Genomic DNA, 21901 nt, shown 5'->3' with positions numbered 1-21901 from the left:
AAACAAAAGCATTTTGCTCTAAGCAAGATGGATATTTGATTTAAAATTACGTTATGTTGAACCCCGGAAAGTTCTAAACTAATCTGTAGTTGCAAAAAAATTTGTAAGTTTAAATTATAAATTAGAGCTAATCAATTTCAAATCATAATTAAATTGAATATCTAGTAACCAAAATTGTGCTTAAGTGACTATTTTATTTAAATCCCATAATTTTAGCAGAGGCCCATGTTCGCTGCGGCTCGCCAGCCCCCATAATTACTTCACAATCATCATATTTCTCTGTGAGAAACAGATTATTTTTCTAGATCTGAAGGCATTCACTTGATATATATATATATATCCTTTGTTAACTAATTTATTCTCTTTGACGCCACTTTCGTAAAATTATTTACATTTTCTTACATTACAAATTTAGTGAATTTTGCTGATATTGATTGATAATTTTGTTTATTTAAATACCTTAAAATAGTCTTACTGCATGCATTGCAACCTCATCCATTACAACTTTTTAAATAAATCGAACATTTTATAGTTTTAAACTAAAAAAGATATTTGTACTAAAATGTAATTGATTGAGCTTTACCAATTTGCATGAGCTAAAACATTAACTAATTAAATACAAATAGAGCATAATCCCAGCTTTTTGATTATTCAAAAAAGGTAAATAATCCGAATAAGCATTTGTCTACGAATTTAGTATAATTTTTAAGGAAACAAATCCTTTTATAACAATTATAAACTTTTCTTGGATTATTTAAGTGTTTTTCTTTCAAAACAATTTGTGCATTAATTTCAAAATATCACATATTATGTAGCCCTTAATTGTAATTTTAATGTCAAAGGAGAATTCACTATAAAGGGTAAAAAAAATCTCCAAATTGACTGTAATAGATTTTTTTCTTTTCTGCAGAATATTATCATTTGAGAATACAGTAAGGAACCGATTATCCAGAACGATCCGGACCATCGTTATTCCGAATAACTGATTTTTCCGGTTTTCTGAATCGCTACAAAAAGCCGTTTTTTTTATTGTTAAACCCAACTAAAAAAAAAATATTTGGAAATAATCTTAAAAAGAAGAAAAAACGATGAAGTAATACACTAATGATTATTTCCAAAATGATGGTAAGGTAAACATCTTTCAAAAAAGAAAGAAAAATCCTAAAATCTTATGAGGAAAAAAAAATTTTTTTTTTAAAAAAAAATGCTGGGAAATTTTATCGAATTTCGTTCCGGTTTTCTGATTTCCGGATAACGGGTTCTGTACTGTATATTATTTGAAATGTGATGGATAATCTTAACCTGCTACAAAATAGTAGACAAGGCTGTGGCCTGTTCTGAAATAACAGCCTGGGACAAAAAACCATCTTTTCTGAAATACTAGCTTGTGATAAAATAACAGGCTGTTATGATATAACATGTTTAAAATATTAGGTGGTTGTTTTAGTAATTGGTTGTTAAAACAGAAGTACATAGCATTGGAGGGGGGGCTGAGGCTTGCATGTGTCAATCTATTATTTACAGAAATTTAAAACATTTTTTATGTTATTTCTTTTTTTGACCCTAGAAAGGTTATTTGTTTTTTAAGAAATTTAAGATTCCTTATATGTATTTTAGCATTATAATTGCATAATTATCCTTTTCTTATGAATAAAATTTTAAAAAGCCATTTAATGATTTAATTCAAACTTAATCATTTCAATGAAACAAAAGTTAAGTACTATTATCAATTTATAATTGGAATTAGTTATTTATTGAAGTTTATGGACCAACAACATTTTTTATTGGAATTAAATTTTATATATTCTACTACCACTTTTTTATTTTTAAGACTATTAAAACACAAAAATTAAGGCTTGCCATTATTTCACATACGTTATAAAACTTATCGTATCCCCTGTGAGAATATTTTAAAAAAAATTTAAACTCTATAAATTGCTTTTAATTTTAAAAATATCACATTTATACCTACAGGAAAGAAAAAAAGTTTCTACTTTGAATAAGTAATGTTCTAATGATCGGATTTTCATGTATTAAGTGTTATCTCGATAAGTTCAATTCTTTGACTAAACCGATCTTCTGTGCAATGAATTTGGATTTTTTGTTAGCGAAAAGAGTGAATTTTGAGATATTGTTTCAAGAGTTGAGATAGAAGAAAGTTCGGAAGTTTAGGTCAGTTAATTGCATTTTTTGAGACTTTTAATTTCACATTGGCTTATTAATTTTACTTTTTACGTATTCCACATTATCTTAAGAAATTTTTAAATGAACTAAAAAAATAACTTTTTTTAAATTGTGGAGATCTAGAGTTGGAGACAAAATTCCATAAAAATGCCTAATGGTAGTAATATAAAAATCTTTAAACATAGCATGAGTTTTAATTTCAAACCATATAAGTACATACATGTACTCTAACTATAAACACTAGCAGATGCTTAAAATTTTCTGAAGGCTTATTAGTTGAAATATATAGCCTTAATATTCCATCGGCCCTTGTAAATGATCAGGCTTGTGGCATTTTTTTAAGTGAAGATCAGTTGAGCGCACGCTAATTATCATATATTATCCGTGTACCGTTAATCAGAACTCAAATACATGGCTGTTTGTGTGTCTAAAAAGACAAAAATTATTTGTAAAACCATTTCATTTTTAGCTTATTTTTAAAAGAAATAAATGTGTACAACTGACAAAACTTATTAACAGTTATATTCTAGCATAAGAAATAGTCTTGTATATTGTTTATAACTAGACAGGGGATTATATGCACTAAAAACGGACAAAATATGCACTAAAAAACTTGAATATATGCTCTTAAAACTAGAAATATGCATTTAAAATAGAAATTAAAAGTTCAACTTATTTAAATACTACTACTTACTTTTTCCAACAAACACAGCTAAAACATTTTTTTGTTAAAAGGAAGAAAATCAAAATATTTCTTACTTGAATCTACACATTTCTGAAGAAAAAGCCTAAAACTGAAGTATGATAAATGAGAGAAGAAAAATCATCGCATTTTCCGGAAAGATTTTATTAAACTGAATAATTTTTGTTGCAATACACAACTAAGTGTTTTTCCAAATTTTCAAGGGTGAATTGATGTCGTCGGTCATCAAAGATCATTTTGAAAGCAGAAAATGACCTCTCCACGTCAACCGATGTTATTGGACAAAACTTGTACAATTTCGTACTCATTGGTTTTACTTTCTCTGGAAGTTCAGTTCCGTTTCCATTAAGAAAATCATTTATCTTCTTCACTGCTGCAAAACCCGAATTTTTGTTTTGAACGAAACACCATTTTTCTTTTACTTTCTTCCCAACTGAGTCTGGAAGAGCATTGATGCACTGTTGAATTTTTTCAATTTCGGATATGGCCTCAGCCAGGGGAAGACCTCGTGTTTCGAGCTTCGTTATTGCTCCACTTAAGAAAGAAAAGTGAGTGTCAATTATGGCCAAGTCCTTCTGCAAAGAGATATCCTGTAGTAATTCTTTTGTGACATAAACTGAAGAAGCACAGGAACTGTCAATTGCATCTACAACTGACTTTATTGCATCAAAATTATTAGCGTAAAAACGTGCAGCTTCAATCCATGTACCCCACCTAGTTATCACAGGCTGTGGAGGTAAGGGCAAATCAGGATACATTTCTTTATACAATTTTATGCGCACAGGTGCCTTGAGAAAAACTTTCTTGATACTAGAAATTAAATCATTCACAGAGGAGAATACTTCTCGAACAGTCTCAGCCAGTCTGTGAACAGCATGAGCCAAACATGTAATATGAAGCATTCTGGGATAAAAAATTTCCAGTGCTGCTGCAGATTTGACCATATACGGAGCGGCATCACTGACAAAAATCAAAACATCTTCAGAACCATCTCTATCAGGCCATAATAATCTGATAGAATCATTGACAAACCTTGCTATGGTTGAATGATTGACTTTTTCAAGGGCTTTGCTTGCTAGAAGATGTGGTCGAGTAGGAATATTATCCATTTTTCCACAAATAAAATGAGCAATATAGCGACCGCACTTATCTGTCGTCTCATCGACTTCAATCCATATTAGGGCCATCTCCAATATCTCGTCGAATATCATCCAGTACTTCGTTATATATCGGTTGAAGGTAGTTCTTTCTTAAAGTCGATTCATCGGGAATGTTCTGATTGGTACAATATTTTTTTAAAAACTGTCTTAAGTTTGGAGTATTTAACTTTTTTAAAGGAATATTGCTGCTTGCCAAAGCTTTGCATAAATCACTAGAAAAATCACTTTCCTTTTTAGCTGCTTGAACAGGAATAGTTAATAAACTTTGAACAAATCCTTTTGTATTCTGCTTTTTCTTCGCGGAGTGACCATTAGTCTTTATATGTTGATCAATTTGGTACTTTTTCTCACAGGAAATGTGTTTTTGAAAAATCACACAAAATGCTATTTCCCCATCGGTCGTAAGGTCCTTCCCATAGTCCGAAATCCATGTCTTCATTAAATTTGATTTAGTCGACTTAATTTTTGGCATATTATAAAATTCAGCTGTCAAAAATCACGTTCGAAGCTTCACTAACTACGTATTCAACTGATGGATGTTGAAACTATCTATCTATTGGATGGACTATCGAAATATGTTAGAATAGCAGCTCTCTCCGAAAATGTATTCACTCCACCTTTTAACTAATCAATCACAGAAAAGGGAGGTCATTTTCTACCTACCACAGAAGCCTTATTTTTCCCACACAGGTTGACAATTATTTATTCCAGGAAAAGACATCCCTTCATAGAATATCTGACCATCCCTTTCTGAGGTTTCTATGACGAATGTCTGTGTGGGTGGGCCCTTTGTACCCCCCTTCCCGGCATACACCTCATATCTACATCTTTTTCACGTGATTGCAATCACCCCCAGCAACATCAATCCAGCTGACCCTTTCAGGTGATAAAGAACGACAAAACAAAATTTAAAGCGTTCCTTATGCTAACATAAAAGGAGTAGTGATATGGTTTTAGGAGGGAAAAGCCATAAAATGCTGAAAATATGCATTTGTAAGAGCAAATATACCTTTTTATGCATTTATATGCACAAATGGCAAAAAGTGCTAAAATATGCAATTGCATATGCACGTATGCAATTGCATATTATCCACTGTCTATTTATAACATTTAATAAGTCTTGATAGTCAGGGTTCTTTATTTTTACCAAAGAAACCTGCTTTTTCTCTTTTTATGGGGCAAAAACAGTCCTCTTTAAGTTTTTGATGATATTGCAATTTATATCCAATACATTTTTTATCTTTGATAGCTAAACGATAGAATTTGTTATCACATTTTCCAAGCAGTTTATTGATGGTTCCAGAATATGACATTGACACAGTCATTGAATCATCTAAAATTGAAAAAAATGGTATTTTAGTGACAATTAAATTTGTGGGTTATTTACCTATTGATGATTTAAACCTATTTTTAACAGTCTTATAATACTAATTGGGGTTGTTTAACTTTTAAAAATAGAATTTAAGAAAATTATTAACGAACGAATTAAATACAAAAAAAAATAAGAAAGAAAATGGAATATCCCTTTAGAAGGATATAAAATATTTAACTATAATTACTGGCCAAACATACTAGTGAAGGTACTAAATTTTGTGTTGTTAAAAATTAGTTCAAGTTATTAAGAAATTTACTAAAAAACGGAATTAACATTATCTGAAAATGCTGAAAGGGAATGAATTGAAAATTAGAGTAAAAACATGAGACAGATAAGAAAAATATTGCAGATTAAAAATAAAACTCGCCATATTTTTATTTCACACGTTCCACATCTTATTTAATACTAAACATACCGTAGTCGGTCTTCTGATCAGTTTTCTTATGTTATATTGCATTTCAAAATGTTGGTATGTTTAGTGTTAAAAGGTTTGGACATTATTAAATATTTAAATTGTACACACATTTCATTAACAAACCATAAATGTGCTAATTCAATTATGATGACCAAAGATTGAGAATAGTTTATTCAAAAACAAAATTATGTTTTTTACTAGTTGCATTACCTTAATGCACATCAGGACACACCACCATGCCAGAATGAAAATTTTTTCACCTAGGGGAAAAAGGAAGACTCCTAGAATTACTAGGTGTTGTCATCACTTCAAGAAGGAATCTGTAGATACTCAGCCCAATGGTGTCACCGTGGTTAAAAAGTCTACTTTATTTTCGTGACCTATGGAGAGAGAGGGGGGGGGGGTATGGCAGTTGTGGTAAGATGGCTTCTGTGGGTGTTGGCTGTTTCTTTAAGATCAGTCCAAAGCATTTTCTTGCGTTTATGTTAAACAAAGTTTAACACCCCCATTCCTTCCTATACTTTGAACTGTTGCAACCAACCAGACTGCAACTGTTTCTTATAAAGAAACACAAACATTTCTCTAGATCTGATGTAGAGGAATCCTCTTTTCTCTGCAACTCATGGTGTCCAGTGTGTGTCATCTCTTGCTTATTAATGAAAATGACTCCTGCTGGACAAGTGGTTAAAACCTTTGGTGATTTTTACTTCTTCAGTGGGATTTGTTTTCTTCCGATAATTTTATGTTGAATGTGTATGTATCTACTACAAGACTCTTTAAGTCTTTTTATCATTCTTCACATTAAACTCGGGTCATTCCAATAGCTCTTCTCTTACTTATTTAAATTTTTAATTTATTGCATTTTTTTTTTTTTTGCAGTGAAGATGATTTAGATACTATCTTGAAAAATGTAATTAAAAGTGCTAAACTTAGCCAAGTTCTAAATGGTGGTTCTGTGCATTTTCGAGAAGTTAATTATGATAGCTTGGATACTTATGAGGCAAAACTTAAAGATACAACGGTGGAATATGAAACTGAAGTAAGTATGTTTCTTTTGTTTGCTTTGTCACCTTCACATTTGATAAATTTGAATTTGATTCTTAACAAAGGGAACAGTCTGAATTTACAGATTTATTCCATGGAAACTATGCAAAAAAAATTGAATTATAAATTCAGCCAGTTCAGAATTATAAATCAGTTTTAGGGGCTTGCTAACTGTTCAGGAACAATATTTGCTTTTGCACCACCTAACCTAAATATACTTGAAAGATGACTTGAAAGATGTTTAAAATTTATCAAAAGTTGTGTTAAAAACATACAGTGTATAATTACAATGCTGGATGTTGTCATATAGTAGATAAGACTGGTATAATACAGGAGCTTAGTTACAGACATAAAGTATAACACATACATGATCAATGAGTGTGTGAGTCAGCATTGAGAGTTACAGTTCATGATTTGTAGTTGGTAGTCATAGATTGGGATATGCCATAATTAGGAGGCTTGTATATAATGGTTAACATTAATTTTTGGTAGTCAATAATTGAATTGTACAAGGAATAAAGTCCTTTCAATTCTTTTAATTATCGAGGTAAGACTGTTAAAGAATTATTAGTTTACTGAATTAGTCAACCTTGTGGTTTTACGACTGACTGATAATGATTAGTTAGAAGATACTGCTCTTAATTAGAAAATACTGAATTGAACCCACAGACTGTTACTTAGCCTTTATTTCAGAAAAAATTATACAATAAGATTAATTCATTCAACTATATGCAGGATTTGAATTGAAATAAGGCCAGGATTTTGAAGCTTATTCGTAAGTTTGAAATTTACGCATTTATGTTTTTGATACACCCAATCTCAATCAATTTCGTTTACGTCCGCCTTTTTTTTTATATGGCTAACGCTACAGATTTAAACATAGTTTTGTAAATCCTAAAATTTTTAATACGCCATTATTACGATACACGAATTTCGAATTTTAATTATCACTTTTGACGTTCTTCAAGTATGCCAATTTCATCGTTATTCCAAAGAATTTTAAGTAGTTATTGCTACCCATTTTTACGAAATTTCTGAAATCACGATTTTGAAAGTTGCAAACGCTTTATTTGCGCAATTTTCATAGCAAATCTAAATGACTTTTGATCCTTTTTTCTGTAGTTACTGCTAAGCATTTCCTCATTGTTTTTAATCTTTAGATATTTTAACACTATATTATCGCGAGTAAGGATTTGCTAATTTAGATAGTCATTTTTTGACATGGTTTATTTGTGCCGATTTTATCGCGAATCAAATTATTTTTCAATCATTGTTTTGGAAATTATTGCTACACATTTCTACAAGGTTTTTAAAGTCTCAATATTTTTATTATACCCTATTGCGACACTTTAATTTTGAAACATGAATTTAAATAAATCACTTTTTGATGCGCTTTATTTACGTCGATTTCATTGTAAATATAAAAGAATTTTGATAGTTTTTTTGGTAGTTATTACTACGTTTTTCTCTGTGATTTAAAAAAATTCTGATATTTTACACACAATATTACAACTCATGAAACTCGATTCAGTTTTAATTTTTTTCTGTAACTTAAAAAGTAATTACATATCTTAGCAAAATCGACAACTTCCTGAAGAGAATTTTAAAAAACGAGATGCGTAAATTCATGTAAAACGCAGTCCCTTTTGCAAAAGAAATAATTCAAAACATGTGCAATTTTTTTTAGTCCCATGAACATGTGGAAGTTTAAAAACACACACTCAAACTAATCTTTTTATTGTCATATAATTTCAAAAACATATATCCCGATTCAAATTTCGCTTTTTAAAAATCATACAGTTTGATTCTTCTTGCAATTTAAAAGTCACACGTTAATTTTTATCTATGCGATATTAAAATTGCACATCACATTTCGTATTAACATTAGCGAGATTTAAAAATCATCCTGCTCGATTCGTATTCACGAGATTTAAAATCACATATCTCGATTTGTGTTCAGGTGTTAACAAAAATCATATGTTGTTCTTCTCGCAATTCAAGAATCATACACAGTGATGCATATTTAGGCGAATCGCGACTAATATTCACGCATTTTAAAAATCATGTGTTGTGAGTCTTCTCGCAATTTAAAAGCCACACATCTCTATTCGTATTCACGCTATTTGAAAACATGTTTCATGTTTTTTATTTGCGTAATTTAAAAATCACACATAAAAATTTGTATTCAAACAATTAAAAAATTACACATCGCTATTTGTATTCACTTCGGTTTAAAAATCAGGAAAGGAAAAACATTGGGACAGATTTCGAAACTGATGAAGTTATTTGCCATAAGTTTAATACTGCCTACAACAACAGTTTCTGTCAAAAAACAGTTTTCCGGAATGAATTTGGCCTGTTCAAAATTATAGAGCAGTCTTTAAGCAAAATCGTTTAAATTTTTATTTTATAACTTGAAAAAGCTATCACATGATCAAGTAGATAAAATTATCACAATATTTAAAAATATTGCAAATTACAGGATAACCATTAACAAATTTTTTAAACCATTTTCCTTCTTAGACCATTTCATGTAATTTATGATCATATGCTGGGAAATGATTTGTATATCATTAAATTTTAAAAAATTTAATCAAATTAAGTAATGCAAATTTTAAAAAAGTGTTGGTCGTAAAAAGTTGTAGAGAAGTATCTTAATAGTTTTTTTATTGCTAAGCAAAATAATTCCTTCAAAATTAATGTTTTTTTTCCCTTTTTCTTCCCTCTCCTAACTCCTGCCTCTTATAATTAATTTAAAATAAATGTTTTAAAGTTAAAGTATATTTCCTACTAAATGTTAATTCTTATTTTTCACTTAAGGGGTTTATTTTAATTTTAATAATTTTTAACCCTATAAACTTTCTTTAAATCAAAGTATTTTACTTTCAATTTTTTATAAAAACAAAAAAATTTATTTTTTTAAATTTAATTCTATGAACTAATTTTTTAATGTTAAAATTTATGTTTCAATAGACTTATATAATATGATAAAAAAACATGAATTTTTCCATAATTTTTAATTATTTTAATTTATCTAAATTTTATTTCTGATAAATTGATTCCGATTCTGTTTTTTTTTTTCTTCTAAGTAATCAGTTTTACAGCATCTCATTTTAAACATTTAAAAGTATTCAATTTTATGCAAAAATATTACAAGATTTACTGACAAAAAGAATTTAGTGCCTAGAACAATGATGTTTATATTACAATTACTACAGTACAGAACCCGTTATCCGGAAATCAAGAAACCGGAACGAAACTCGATAAATTATCTGCCATTTTTTAAAAAAATGATGTTTTCCTCATAAGATTTTGGGATTTTTCTTTTTATTTTGAAAGATGTTTACCTTACCATCATTTTGGAAATAATCATTAGTGTATTACTTCATCGTTTTTTCTTCTTTTTAAGATTATTTCTAAATATTTTTTTTTTAGTTGGGTTTAACAATAAAAAACAACGGCTTTTTGTAGCGATTCAGAAATCCGGAAAAATCAGTTATCCGGAATAGCGATGGTCCCGATCGTTCCGGATAATCGGTTCTCTACTCTACTATCAATTGCTGCCAACATGTGTGTCTAAATATTTTGGCATCCGGCCCTTCATTGGTCAATCTGCCCATTCTAGGCTCTAGCACAAATGTTTTTTGTTAGCTAAATCATTAGTTAAATTATAAACAGTTTGAACCTCAGTCCACAGATTCATCCTGGCTCAGAAATGTTTTTTGGACCGTTCACCTGTTTGTTTCCAACTTGTGGAACAATTGCTACCATTGCACCTGGACGTAGTCTTTCATTTGTTTGTTTTAACTGTTGACAAGTAGGCCATTATATTTGCCTGTGTCTTAAAAAAGAGCATAATAGATCTTAAGGAAATTGTTAGGCCTGGTTGCAAGAGAGAAGAACCTTGGCTGTTTTTGTATTTTCTTAATTTTTCATTTTGCAGTTTAATTCTGTTTATTTCACCACAGATAAAACTTTGGTGCTGTGGGTGTCAGCTAGAATTGTCATACGAGCAGGACAACTTCTTTGCGCCTGGACTTGATTATAGGAACGGAACTGAGCATAAGACTGTAGGATTCATATTATAAATAGGAAAGTTATTATAATTTTTAATATTTTATTTCAAGATTTTTTTTACTCCAATTTTAATAATTTATTTTGTGTAGTGCAGCATTTGCTTGGAGCTCTTACTTTGAGGTTAGACTTTTTACAAGTAGAACCAAATTCTTCATAAATTTTCTGATCTTTATACGATTCAACCAGACATAAAACTGACTGGAACTTAAAAGAAAAATCTTCAAATCAGTTTTAACATCCTGAAACTTTCCTTAGCTTGGCCTGTAGTTTGGGACGCTTTAAATTATGTGTTAGGTTGTTGTATTGCATCAGTATGATTTATATGACAACTTGTGCCATAAAAACTATCCATAACTTATAACTGAATAATCCTCCTAACTTTGTGTGGTAATAGGACTTATCCCCATGGTTTTAATTAGTTTTAAGCTATGTCCTTAAAACTGCAAATGTTCCATTAACTTTGAGGCAACCATTGATGTTTTTAAGAATAGATTTCACACAGTAATGTTGAAGCTGTCCAAGATGTAATCTAAAGATGCTAGAATGTTGCAGCTTGAGTATGGTGGAGAAGTTTTCATCATTAAACAAGAAGTATAATGTAAACCAGACTATCCCAGAAGCTCAAGTAACTGGAATTTTAAGATATTTATGCAAAAAATGTAATTTTTTATTATTTATTTTTTTTTTTTGAAAAAGAACAATTGGTGCATTCAAAAATTCACCACAAAATTGTCCATAAATGGCACATCTACATGAATTTAAACACAGAGTTGTGTCAAGGTCAGGTTTAAGTAGAATTTGAAATTTTTAGTAAAAGGAGAGGGAATTAATGGGAGAAAATATGATAAATTAAAAAAAAAAAAAAGAAATTTCTAAGATAGTGTTTTGATTACTGCGTATATGTAAAGCTTTTTTGGATTAAACTCTTAACATGTAATCACTGGTATTTTGTACAAAGATTAAATAGGAACAGGAATAATGAATATTAAGTATCTTTAGATTAAATGCAGGGGTTTCTTCTGTTTCTAACATTTTCTCCCAAGACATGTTTCATTTTAATAATTTTCTTTTATCAGAGATTGTATTAGGCAGGTTATAAAGAGCATTTCCGATAGGCTTTTTCCTCTTCATTTTTGTTTTTCCCCTTGAAAGTTCGGTAATATAAGAAGCTAAGATTTTAAATGTTAAAATTTATTTAGAATTAATAACTTCTTTTACAAACTATTGTTTTTATTATGGCACTGCATATTTTAAGAAAATAATAGACTGTTTCTGATAGACCTTTTTTTCTGTTAACATTGTTTTGATTTTTTCCTGATATTATGGTAATATGGAAAAAATGAAATATTTAGGTTTGAAATTTGCAAATAACTCATGGGGATTTTTTTTATGTCAATTTGTTTCATTATTTTTTGTTATTTTTAATGTCCAAATTAGAAAGAAATCATTGAAAAGCTCTTGAGATATAAATTATAAAGTTGTATTTTTATTGTTAACCTGATTATTGTAATAATTCCAAGTGTTTTTTTTTCTTTTTTCCTACACATTTTTTAACTATCCATTGTTCTAACTACAGGGATGAGATTCTTCCGCGGATTCGCGGATTTCCGCTTTTTCTCAGATTTTTCCATTTTTTCCCGCTAATTACCGCTGAAATTTATTTTTTTTTGCACAAGTTAAAATATTTTATGAGGAATTTAATTTTCCGCGGAGCGAAATTATTGAAGTCCTCATTCCTCCCTCTGAAGTTTCTCTAAAAATCATTTCCTTGGGATAAAACTGGTTGACCTTTATACAGGGATGAGATTTTTTTCGCTTTTGTCTCTCGAATTTCAGCCTTTTTATCAAAAACTCAGATTCTCTAAAAGTTTCGTTTTTTTTAAAATTTATTTATTTATAAATATTCCGTGTTTTTTTTAAAAAAAATTCAGTCGTTGAAGTCAAATTATTATATTTATTTACGATTTTCAAAGAAAAACAGAAAATTCAAACTACGTCCTAGCTGCTAATCCTTCCGCATGTTTACTTATATTAGCTATTTTCTCCGATTTCACGCACAGAAAATAAGATTTTCCGTATTTTTTATCCGTCGGCGGGATAGCTCGTATTTTCGTAATTTAGACGTCGCTGCTTCTTGTATTCTGGAGAGAAAGCAAACAAAAAAAGCGAAAAAAAATAGAGGTGGATTTGTGGTGAAAATATTTATTTGCTCATTCAATTAATCTTGTAAATTTTTATTTATTGTGTAAACAAAAAACAATTCAAACAAGCCTTTTAGAAATCCCAAGTCCAGACTCTGCAAATATCTCGATTTTTATTCACGCGATTTTAATATCAATCATCGATTTTCGTATTTACCTGATTTAAAAGTTGCGCATTGCAATTCTTATTTACGCTTTTTAAATATCGTACATTATGACTCGTATTTACGAGATTTAAAAATCTAATATCGTGTTTTGTATTTTTGCATTTTTAAAATCGCGAATTTATTATCAAACATCGATTTTCGTATTTACCTGATTTAAAAGTTGAACGTTGCGATTCTTATTCAGGCCATTTAAATAATGTACATTGCGATTCTTATTTACGAGATTTAAAAAACCAATATCCCGATTTGTATTTACGAGCTTTTAAAACCCTATGTAGCTACGCGAGCTTAAAATCCAATGTCGTGATTCGTTTTTGCGTTTGTAATATTGCGCGATTTTAAAATTATGCATCTTGATCTAAAAATTACTCATCATGATTTGTATTTTCGCACTTTTTAAATTCAATGTAGAGTTTCATATTCACGTGATTTAAAAGCCTCATATAGGGATTTATAATCACATGGTTTACAAGTTTAAAAATCGCACTTTTTTTGTCAAATTTTTGTTTATATATATATATATTTATTCTTGGATTTCCTCTTTTTTACTTTCTGCCTACTCTCATCCCGGTAACTATAAGAACATATTTCTTATGTTAGTAAACTTTTTGCTCCATTATCAAGCTTTTGAGTTTACCGCTTAAAAAATATTTTTCCAAAACAATACTGATTGAAACTAAAACTAGCAGTAATATCAAAAAAAGCAATTTTTTCCGCAAGAAGAAAGCTATTAATTTTTTAAAAATAAATAAGTGATTCAACTAAGAAATAAATGAACCGAAATTCCACAAAATCAAATTACAGTTTTGGTTAATAAAATGCTAATTCTTTTGGAAATTTTACAAAATGTTGTTCCAGCTTTCTAAATTCAAAGTATTCAAAATTAAATAATTCACCGTCAGCATCTTTCATATGATACTCTGTTTAAATTTGCTGAACACTCTCTTTTGGGGTTTTTTTTTTTTTTTAGTTTCCTCATTGTGTTTAAATCTTTAATTTCTCTTTGTTGGTTCCACTTGATGGGTTTAAAGAAATAGAACAACATGTTAGAGAAAGAACTGATCGCAAAGACATGGAAACCTTTCTCAGAAAAAGAGGGGGAGGTATTTTAAATTTTTTTAAATATTTTTTTTTTTTTTAAATATTGAAGGAATGCTTTACTTGAGGGTGTCTTGGAGTGAGATTCTACTTTCCTCGTTCCCTATGTTAGCCTATGGAGAATTATATGATTCTCAGACTACTCTTTATTTAGTCACTAATTCATATTTTGGAATTTTATTTGCTTCATTTTATGCTTCGAAATGTCTACTACTAAGCTTCCTTACAAAATTTTTTGTTGGAAGATTTTAAGTATTTTTAAAACCTTTCTAAAATTAACATGTTCTTTAAAGGACTGAATTTTGGGAAATAAGCTTTAATTACAAGTTTATTTTTAGCATTTTTGGAAAAATTTTAAGATAGATTAAAAGCTTAAGACACTCTCTCTAACTTAAGATTAATATTCTAATTCTAGGTTTTATGCATATTACGTAAACCTTAAATTATTTTCGATAATTCTAATCATCAGAATCAAAATTTCCTTCTAAACCCTTTTCAACAGAATTACCCATAGCAAAAATGACCTTTTGCACCACAGGAGGTTGAAGCCAGCTTTCACTGTGATTTATGACTCTCCCTACCACTTTTTCTTATGTGCATTCTCATGTATTTCATGCTTAGATTTTGTCCAGGAACGTTTGCTTTAGATTATCCTAGATTGCTAATATGGGACACTGTAAAATTAAAAAAAGGTTGCATTTGTCCCATTGGCATAATCAGATAAAATTTATTGGGGGGGGGAGACCATACTTAAGACTGTTATTTTCAAGTCTCTTGAGAAAAAGTGAAAAATATTACCCTTGCCCTTATTATATCTCTCTCTCTCTATATCAGAGGTCGCCAAAGTGGTCTATATAGACCCCCAGGGGTCTATTTAACATAAGCGGGGGTCGATCTGAGCCAGGGGGTCGATCCGAACCGGAAGGGTCGATTGGTCGAAGGATTACCAGTATTTTTCAGATATGTGACAATTATAAATAAAAGAAGAAGACTTGGAAATATATACAGGTAATCTTCAAAAATTGAGCGACGATTTTAAACTGCGTTTTGTTGATTTGGAAAACATTGACATCCCTGATTGGATTATTGTGCCATTCTCTGCTCAAATTGAAAACGTGGACATCAGCCTGCAAGATGAGCTTGCTGAATTATTATGGGGATCTGAAGCAAAAACGCTTTTTAAAAATTTAACAATAAGCAAATTTTTGACAAATATAAATATAATGCAAAAATATGTAAGACTTTACGAAATAGCTCAGCCGTTTATGATAGCATTTCCAAGTTCCTATATGGTTTAAGCCGGTTTCAGTCACGTAATTTCAATCTTAACTAAGAACAGAAATAAATTAAATGTGGAGTTTCGAGGGGATTTAAGATTAAAATTGACCAATTTTGAACCCAATATAACGAACCTTGCAAAAAAAAAAAAACCAGGCACACCCATGTCATTGATTAAGAAGCAATAAATCCGTAGTTACTTTACTTATTATTTCTACTTACTTATAATTACTTATTATTTCATAAATATTAAGGTATTTATATTTCAACATTAATATATTTTTCATAAAACTATTGTTACACTATGTACTATTACTTTAATAAATGTTCAAAATCATAAAATAAATGTACAAACTCAGTATCTAATAGAGTTTAATTTTAATTAACAGAAAATTACTTTTATGGGGGTCTATGGAGATTTCGAAAAATTATGTAGGGGTCGATGATCAAAAAAGTTTGGCAACCCCTGCTCTATATATATATATATATATAGGAACCGATATACACACATAAATTGATAAAAAAATTTCTTTATCTTTTTCTTAATGAACTACAAAAACATGACATCAAACAAAAGAAAATTATATTTCACAATCAAATCAATATCTTTTACTAACATTCAATAGATAATTATGAAAACTGAAACATCTTGTTTTTATAATGCAGAGTGTTCCATAATCTACATCCTCATATATAATTTTAGAATCATCTTTAAGAATTAAGTTTAAATAAATATACAAATTAGGAATCGCAAACTATCATTTAAGAGTGGGAAAAAACGATAAGAAAATTCTAAGAATCACTATTAGGATAAATGGAATTAAAACTTTAAAACCAGTTTGATTGCCGAATTTAATTTGAAGTGTCTCAAACAAGTGTCTTTCAATTCCTATATGTTTTTTTGGCAACTAAACATACATTTCTAATCTCACCTTCTCAATTCTAATTCTGTGGGACGATTTCTGTGTAAGTTAAAAGTACAAATCGCAGTATTCATCCAAAATTATGTCGAGTGGAGATTTCTTCATTTGATTAGCTTGGTCATTATTTTGATATTTTTTATGTTTTGTATGCATATATTTTTTTACATTTTTTAATTGTATGAAGGAATTGTAACTTTTTAGAAAAAAGTTATATTTAATTTTAGTTAAAGGCGATAATCAGTAAAAAGATTGATATCCATCGAATTTAAATCAATTTTTTTTATTTGTCATGACATTTACAGAATACATTTTTCTTTTCGAAAACTATCAGTGGGACTTTGTAAAGAAAAATAAAGAAAAGATTTCTTTTCATGGCTCTCTTATTATTTTTAAAATGTCATTAATAAAATATTTAGCATAATCTATGTGTAATTATAACGATATATATATATTAGTCATTTGATTTGAACTTCATATTATCTTGCTTTTTGTACTTTTTGGGAGTGCTGTTGAGATGATAATAAACTATTGAAGGAAAAGAAAATAACTATGATAACTTTAAAAATAACAAATATAACTATAAAATATTACGCTTTACTTAGAATTGTAGAAAGAACACAAAACACATATAAGCTTTATGAATGAATCTTCTTAGAATTTAAGCTTGAAAACACTGAAATTATCTAAATTTAAAAAATCGGAAAAAAGTAACAATGAATAGTAGAACCACGCTTAGAATTTAAAACACTATGCATGTAACAGTAATGAATAAAATTTAAAGAGTGAATAACGAAGTAAAAGAAATAACTGTAAAAAAAATTTTTATTGAAATTTATAATTTTAAATAATTAAATTGATAAGATTTAAGTTTAATTTTTTTGTTATAAAAGGAACAACTGCTTATTTCATTCACCAGGAAAATAAGAAATTCCTGCTTTTTAGTCCTTTTCTGAAGTAAGGCATGACCTCCTTGGTCAGACCTCCCAGACAGTGTGAAATGGGGGTATTGACATGATTGACGACTTAACTGTACTACTTGGGGGAAAGAAAAACACCTGGTTATATTTCTCCAGGTGTTTCATCAAAGTTTTTCCTGACTCCAACACACCCTTAAGAGGTTTATGGTTGAAAATGATAAAGAGTAGTGGAAGTCTGATGGATTGAAGAATCAAAAATTATATCAACTGATATATACTGTTAGTTTAGAAAAAAAAAGTTTTAAACTGTTATTGTGCGTAAACAATAATTTGATTCATCCACATTGAAATCCTCAGTCAGAGCTTTTTTATCTTCATCTGTATTGGATTATTCTTAAACTTTTAAAACCTCTTAAAACTCATCGGGACTATTCTTAAATTTTTTTTAAAAAAAAAGTTTTAGAATGTAAGCATAACATGCAAACAATAATTAGTTGCAGTAGGCTGCTGGCTATCCAATTATGTGGCTGAAGGATAGGCCATATTATTACTAAAAAAGACTGCTACTTTGGCTGAGAAAATAAATTAAAAATTGGTAGCTAAGTTTTCTCAAGATTTCTTAAAAAATATTTAAACTTAGCTTTCACTTTAGCATTTCAAAAACAGTCCCTAAGTTTTATGAAATTTTTACTGAATTTTTTTAAATTTTAAAATTTTTGGTAAATACAAATTGATCAAAAATATTTATTTTTTCACCGTTTTATTAATACTTAAAAAATCGTTCGGATCTTGGCCAATGGCTGCGAAAAACGTTTCCACACCCTGGGCGATACTGAAAACAGTGCTCTTAACTTAATTTTAGAAAAGGAAGATGAATTTTAAACGAATTATTATTTTTTTCCTTGAATTGTCTTGCTGATGTAGTCACAATGTTGTAGAAAATTGCTTTTTATATTTTAAATTACAATATTTCTACCAGAAAATTATAAAAATCTTCAGTGAGTGGCCAAATTATTATGACCACCTGACAGTTTTATGCAAAATGAGCTATTGCATTACAGTGTTACCACTAGAGGGCAAGATAGCTACAACAAGGGAATGCAAGGCTAGTGAACCATCAATTGCACTATGTTGCATGGGAAAATATGGCTGAAAAACTCAACTTAACTGAGTTTGAAAACGGGATGATTGTAAGCGCTCGAAATGCCGGAACCCGTATCAGCAAAATGGCTGCTCTTGTGAAGTGTTTGAGAGCAACTGTTATTAATGTATACAGAGAGTGAACTATCAACCAGAAAACCGGGTCTCAAAGTCATGCTTGTAGTCTTCATAAGCTACTGAATGCTCGAGCTGAAAGGAAACTTGCCAGAGTTGTCTAGTTCAACAGAAGAGGGACAGTATGCCAAATAGTGGAGAATCTTAATGAAGGTGCAACTGCAAGCATCTCTCAATGAGCTGTGCATCACATATTACACCGTATAGGCTATGGGAGCCGACGACCTGTTTGAGAGCTTCTGCTGTCCACCTTGAACTAGAGCAGAGGACTCCAGTTTGAAAAGGAGCATAAGGATTGAACAGTAGATGACTAGAAAAGGGTCGTGTGCTCTGATGAATCGCATTTTCAATTACACTATGCTAATGGCAAGATTCAGATACGGCAAAAACAACATGAAAGCATGGACCTCAACTGCATTGCCACAATACTTAGAGTTGGTAGAGGCAATGTTATGGTTTGACGGGTGTTTTCTTGGCATTACATGGTTTCTTTGATTCCTGTAGAACAATGTCTGAATGCTCAAGGGTATTTAAGTGTTAACGCAGATCAGGTGCACCCTGTTATGTTAATGGTGTACCCTTCCAAGCATGAATATTTTCAGCAAGACGATGCTCCTTGGCATACAGCTCGTATTGCTGTCAGATAGTTTGAAGAACATGAAGGTGACTTTACCTTGCTTCATTGGCCCGCACAATCACCAGATCTCAATCCAATTAAAAATTTGGGGTATGAGATCGAACAGGGAATCAGACAGCTGGATCCAGTGCCATCCAATCTGATGGAACTGAAAAGTGCAGTTCATTGGATATGGGGTCAAATTCCTCCTACCACCTACCAACATCTCATAGAATCTGTGCCAAGAAGAATTCTAGCAGTATAACAGGCTAAAGGTGGTTCAACAGTGTATAGAAGGGGTGGTCATAATAATTTTGCCACTCAGTTTATATCTACCCTAAATCTTGATTTCAGAAACATATAGATACATAGCAACAAGATTAATAGCAATTAATGCACTCAAGGTTAAAAAAGAAAATCGTTAGTTTTATTAATGAGAATATAACCTCAAGTATTCTAGTATATATATTTATTATAGGTAATATTTTTAATGGGCATAGTCTTATGACATTACAAATATAAAAACATAAACCTTAAAATTTATTTTTTCATGCTTTAGTAGACATAGACAGCTTCAGAATCTTTAAAACACACTGTTTAGCAGTTTTATTTTTATTGAAATTAGTGCCAAATAATTTTTGACTCTCTGTTATTGTAGAGTTTTGAATTATGTAAGTGGTTGAAAACTTAGAGATGTTTTAACATCTTAAAGCAATAATTCTCAACATTTTTTGCCCCATGCATTTCTTTCATCACTGTTAGAAGATCAGTTGCCTGCCCCAGTATAAAATCCACAAAGGCTAATACCATACATTTTAGTTTCAGATTATTTTCTAAAAATTTTTAAAAATTAAATATGAATTGTTGCTATAATGTGGATAAAAAAGTATACATAGTTGCATGCTTTTATAAACTGAAATTAAAGACCTAAAATCCTAAATAAAAAGAAAATATAATTATTTTAGTGGAAAAAGTTTAATTTCCATACCTACACTAGAAAAAGAAAAGTTAAATTAGTCTAGACTAGAGTGCCTGTATTGAAAAGAGTGATGACAATATCCAAGAGCGCATGCACTGCCGTCAGATTTTTGTCCAAGGGGGTTGCCAGCTGATACACCGAAATTGGCGCCACTCGCTCATTTGGTGTTATTCTGAAGGTTCTGTTATTCTAAGAGTATATACTAAAGTATCATTAATATAAACTTTAAGATTGGAAGGCACATGATATTACAGATTTTTTAGGAAACATTGTCTAGCATCTGAAATTGTTAAAAAATTAACGTCAACGAAAAAAAAAAGACTTATGAAAAGACTTCAGCTTTTAATAAACGCCTTAAATAAAATATAAAAATTAATAATGATTATGCCATTTATTTCAGAAATAATAATTAATAATACAAATTATATAATTTATTATTATTTATTACTTTTTCTGGAAAAAATTATCGCATATTCACCTGAAAAGGTATTGTTTATTTCAACAAATTGTAAACAAAAATTTCCATAATTAGTTGAAATTTAAAACAAACTAGCATTTTATACAGTTGGTAACGAAAAGTAAATAAATGCTACTTTGTAATGCGCATTGTAACGTTGTAACGCGCCAACATGTCAAAGTAATATCGCCAAACTCTGCACTTCTGAAGTTTTGATAAAAAGATGCTCAAATCTTAAAATTTATAAGTAATTTAGATAGAAATTATGTGCATTAAAAGTAAATACATTTATTCTTATCTAACCATTAGTTATTTCATCACCTTGTTCTCTTTACAATGAGATAAACATAACTTTATATGCACGCAAGTAAGTGATAATAAGGATAAATTCTAATAACTAACAACTATCCAAATTTTCAGCCATAATTTTAACATTTACTGTAACTGTGAAGTTTCTTATTGAAAAAAAGTAAGTAATGAACTTATTACATGCATTTATTAATACAGAACATAATTTTTTTGAGTCAGATAATTTTCACTCCGTGTAAATCCAATGGCGAATTTTCCACTCTCGCCTCCGGCGGTAAAGTTTTTCTTTCCACCAATCAGGAATCGTTTCTCCCTTGTCCACTCTCTTTTACTCTAGGCTCTCTAGTCTAGACAATAGTGAAAATTGCACATCTTAAATTGAAAATGAGGTGTCTACCTTTTAAATAAATAGAATTTTGAGATTTAAAATCATACAATCAAAAATTACAGCAATATGTAAGTATTGTAAACTCTTATTGCTGAAGTGAGAATAAATTTAATTTTTGTCTCTGTTAATTTTATACATGATTTTATGGTATTGTGTTGGTGAATTTGTCATTTAAATGTTTAAATCAACATACGCTAACATTAAAAAGAAAAAAAAAGCAAATATGCTAATTATTTTAATGGCACCTTTGTTGGATAATAAATCACATTAGCAACTTCCTCAAAATCAAACTGTGCACTTATTTGCAATTATTAATTTCACTTTACTTTGGGGTT

The 21901-nt window shown here is 29.8% G+C and overlaps 1 protein-coding gene across 23 annotated transcripts in view; it reads left to right on the top strand.

The window, feature by feature from the left end:
• The window catches only part of LOC107452993 (uncharacterized protein DDB_G0286299), an 81100-nt gene that overhangs the window by 1674 nt on the left and 57525 nt on the right, over nt 1-21901 (top strand). For 22 of the 23 annotated variants that reach the window (XM_043051434.2, XM_071187905.1, XM_043051437.2 and 19 more), the window contains exon 3: nt 6717-6876. In XM_043051434.2, coding sequence (XP_042907368.1) covers nt 6717-6876 — 160 coding nt within the window. Of the gene's footprint in view, nt 1-6716; nt 6877-14286; nt 14430-21901 lie in introns of those variants that run through there. The other variant, XM_043051445.2, reaches the window with a different exon arrangement.

This window comes from Parasteatoda tepidariorum, chromosome X1 (genome assembly GCF_043381705.1).
Source record: "Parasteatoda tepidariorum isolate YZ-2023 chromosome X1, CAS_Ptep_4.0, whole genome shotgun sequence".
In the NCBI taxonomy this organism is placed as follows: Eukaryota; Metazoa; Arthropoda; class Arachnida; order Araneae; family Theridiidae; genus Parasteatoda; species Parasteatoda tepidariorum.
This window is presented reverse-complemented; position numbering and strand designations above follow the sequence as displayed.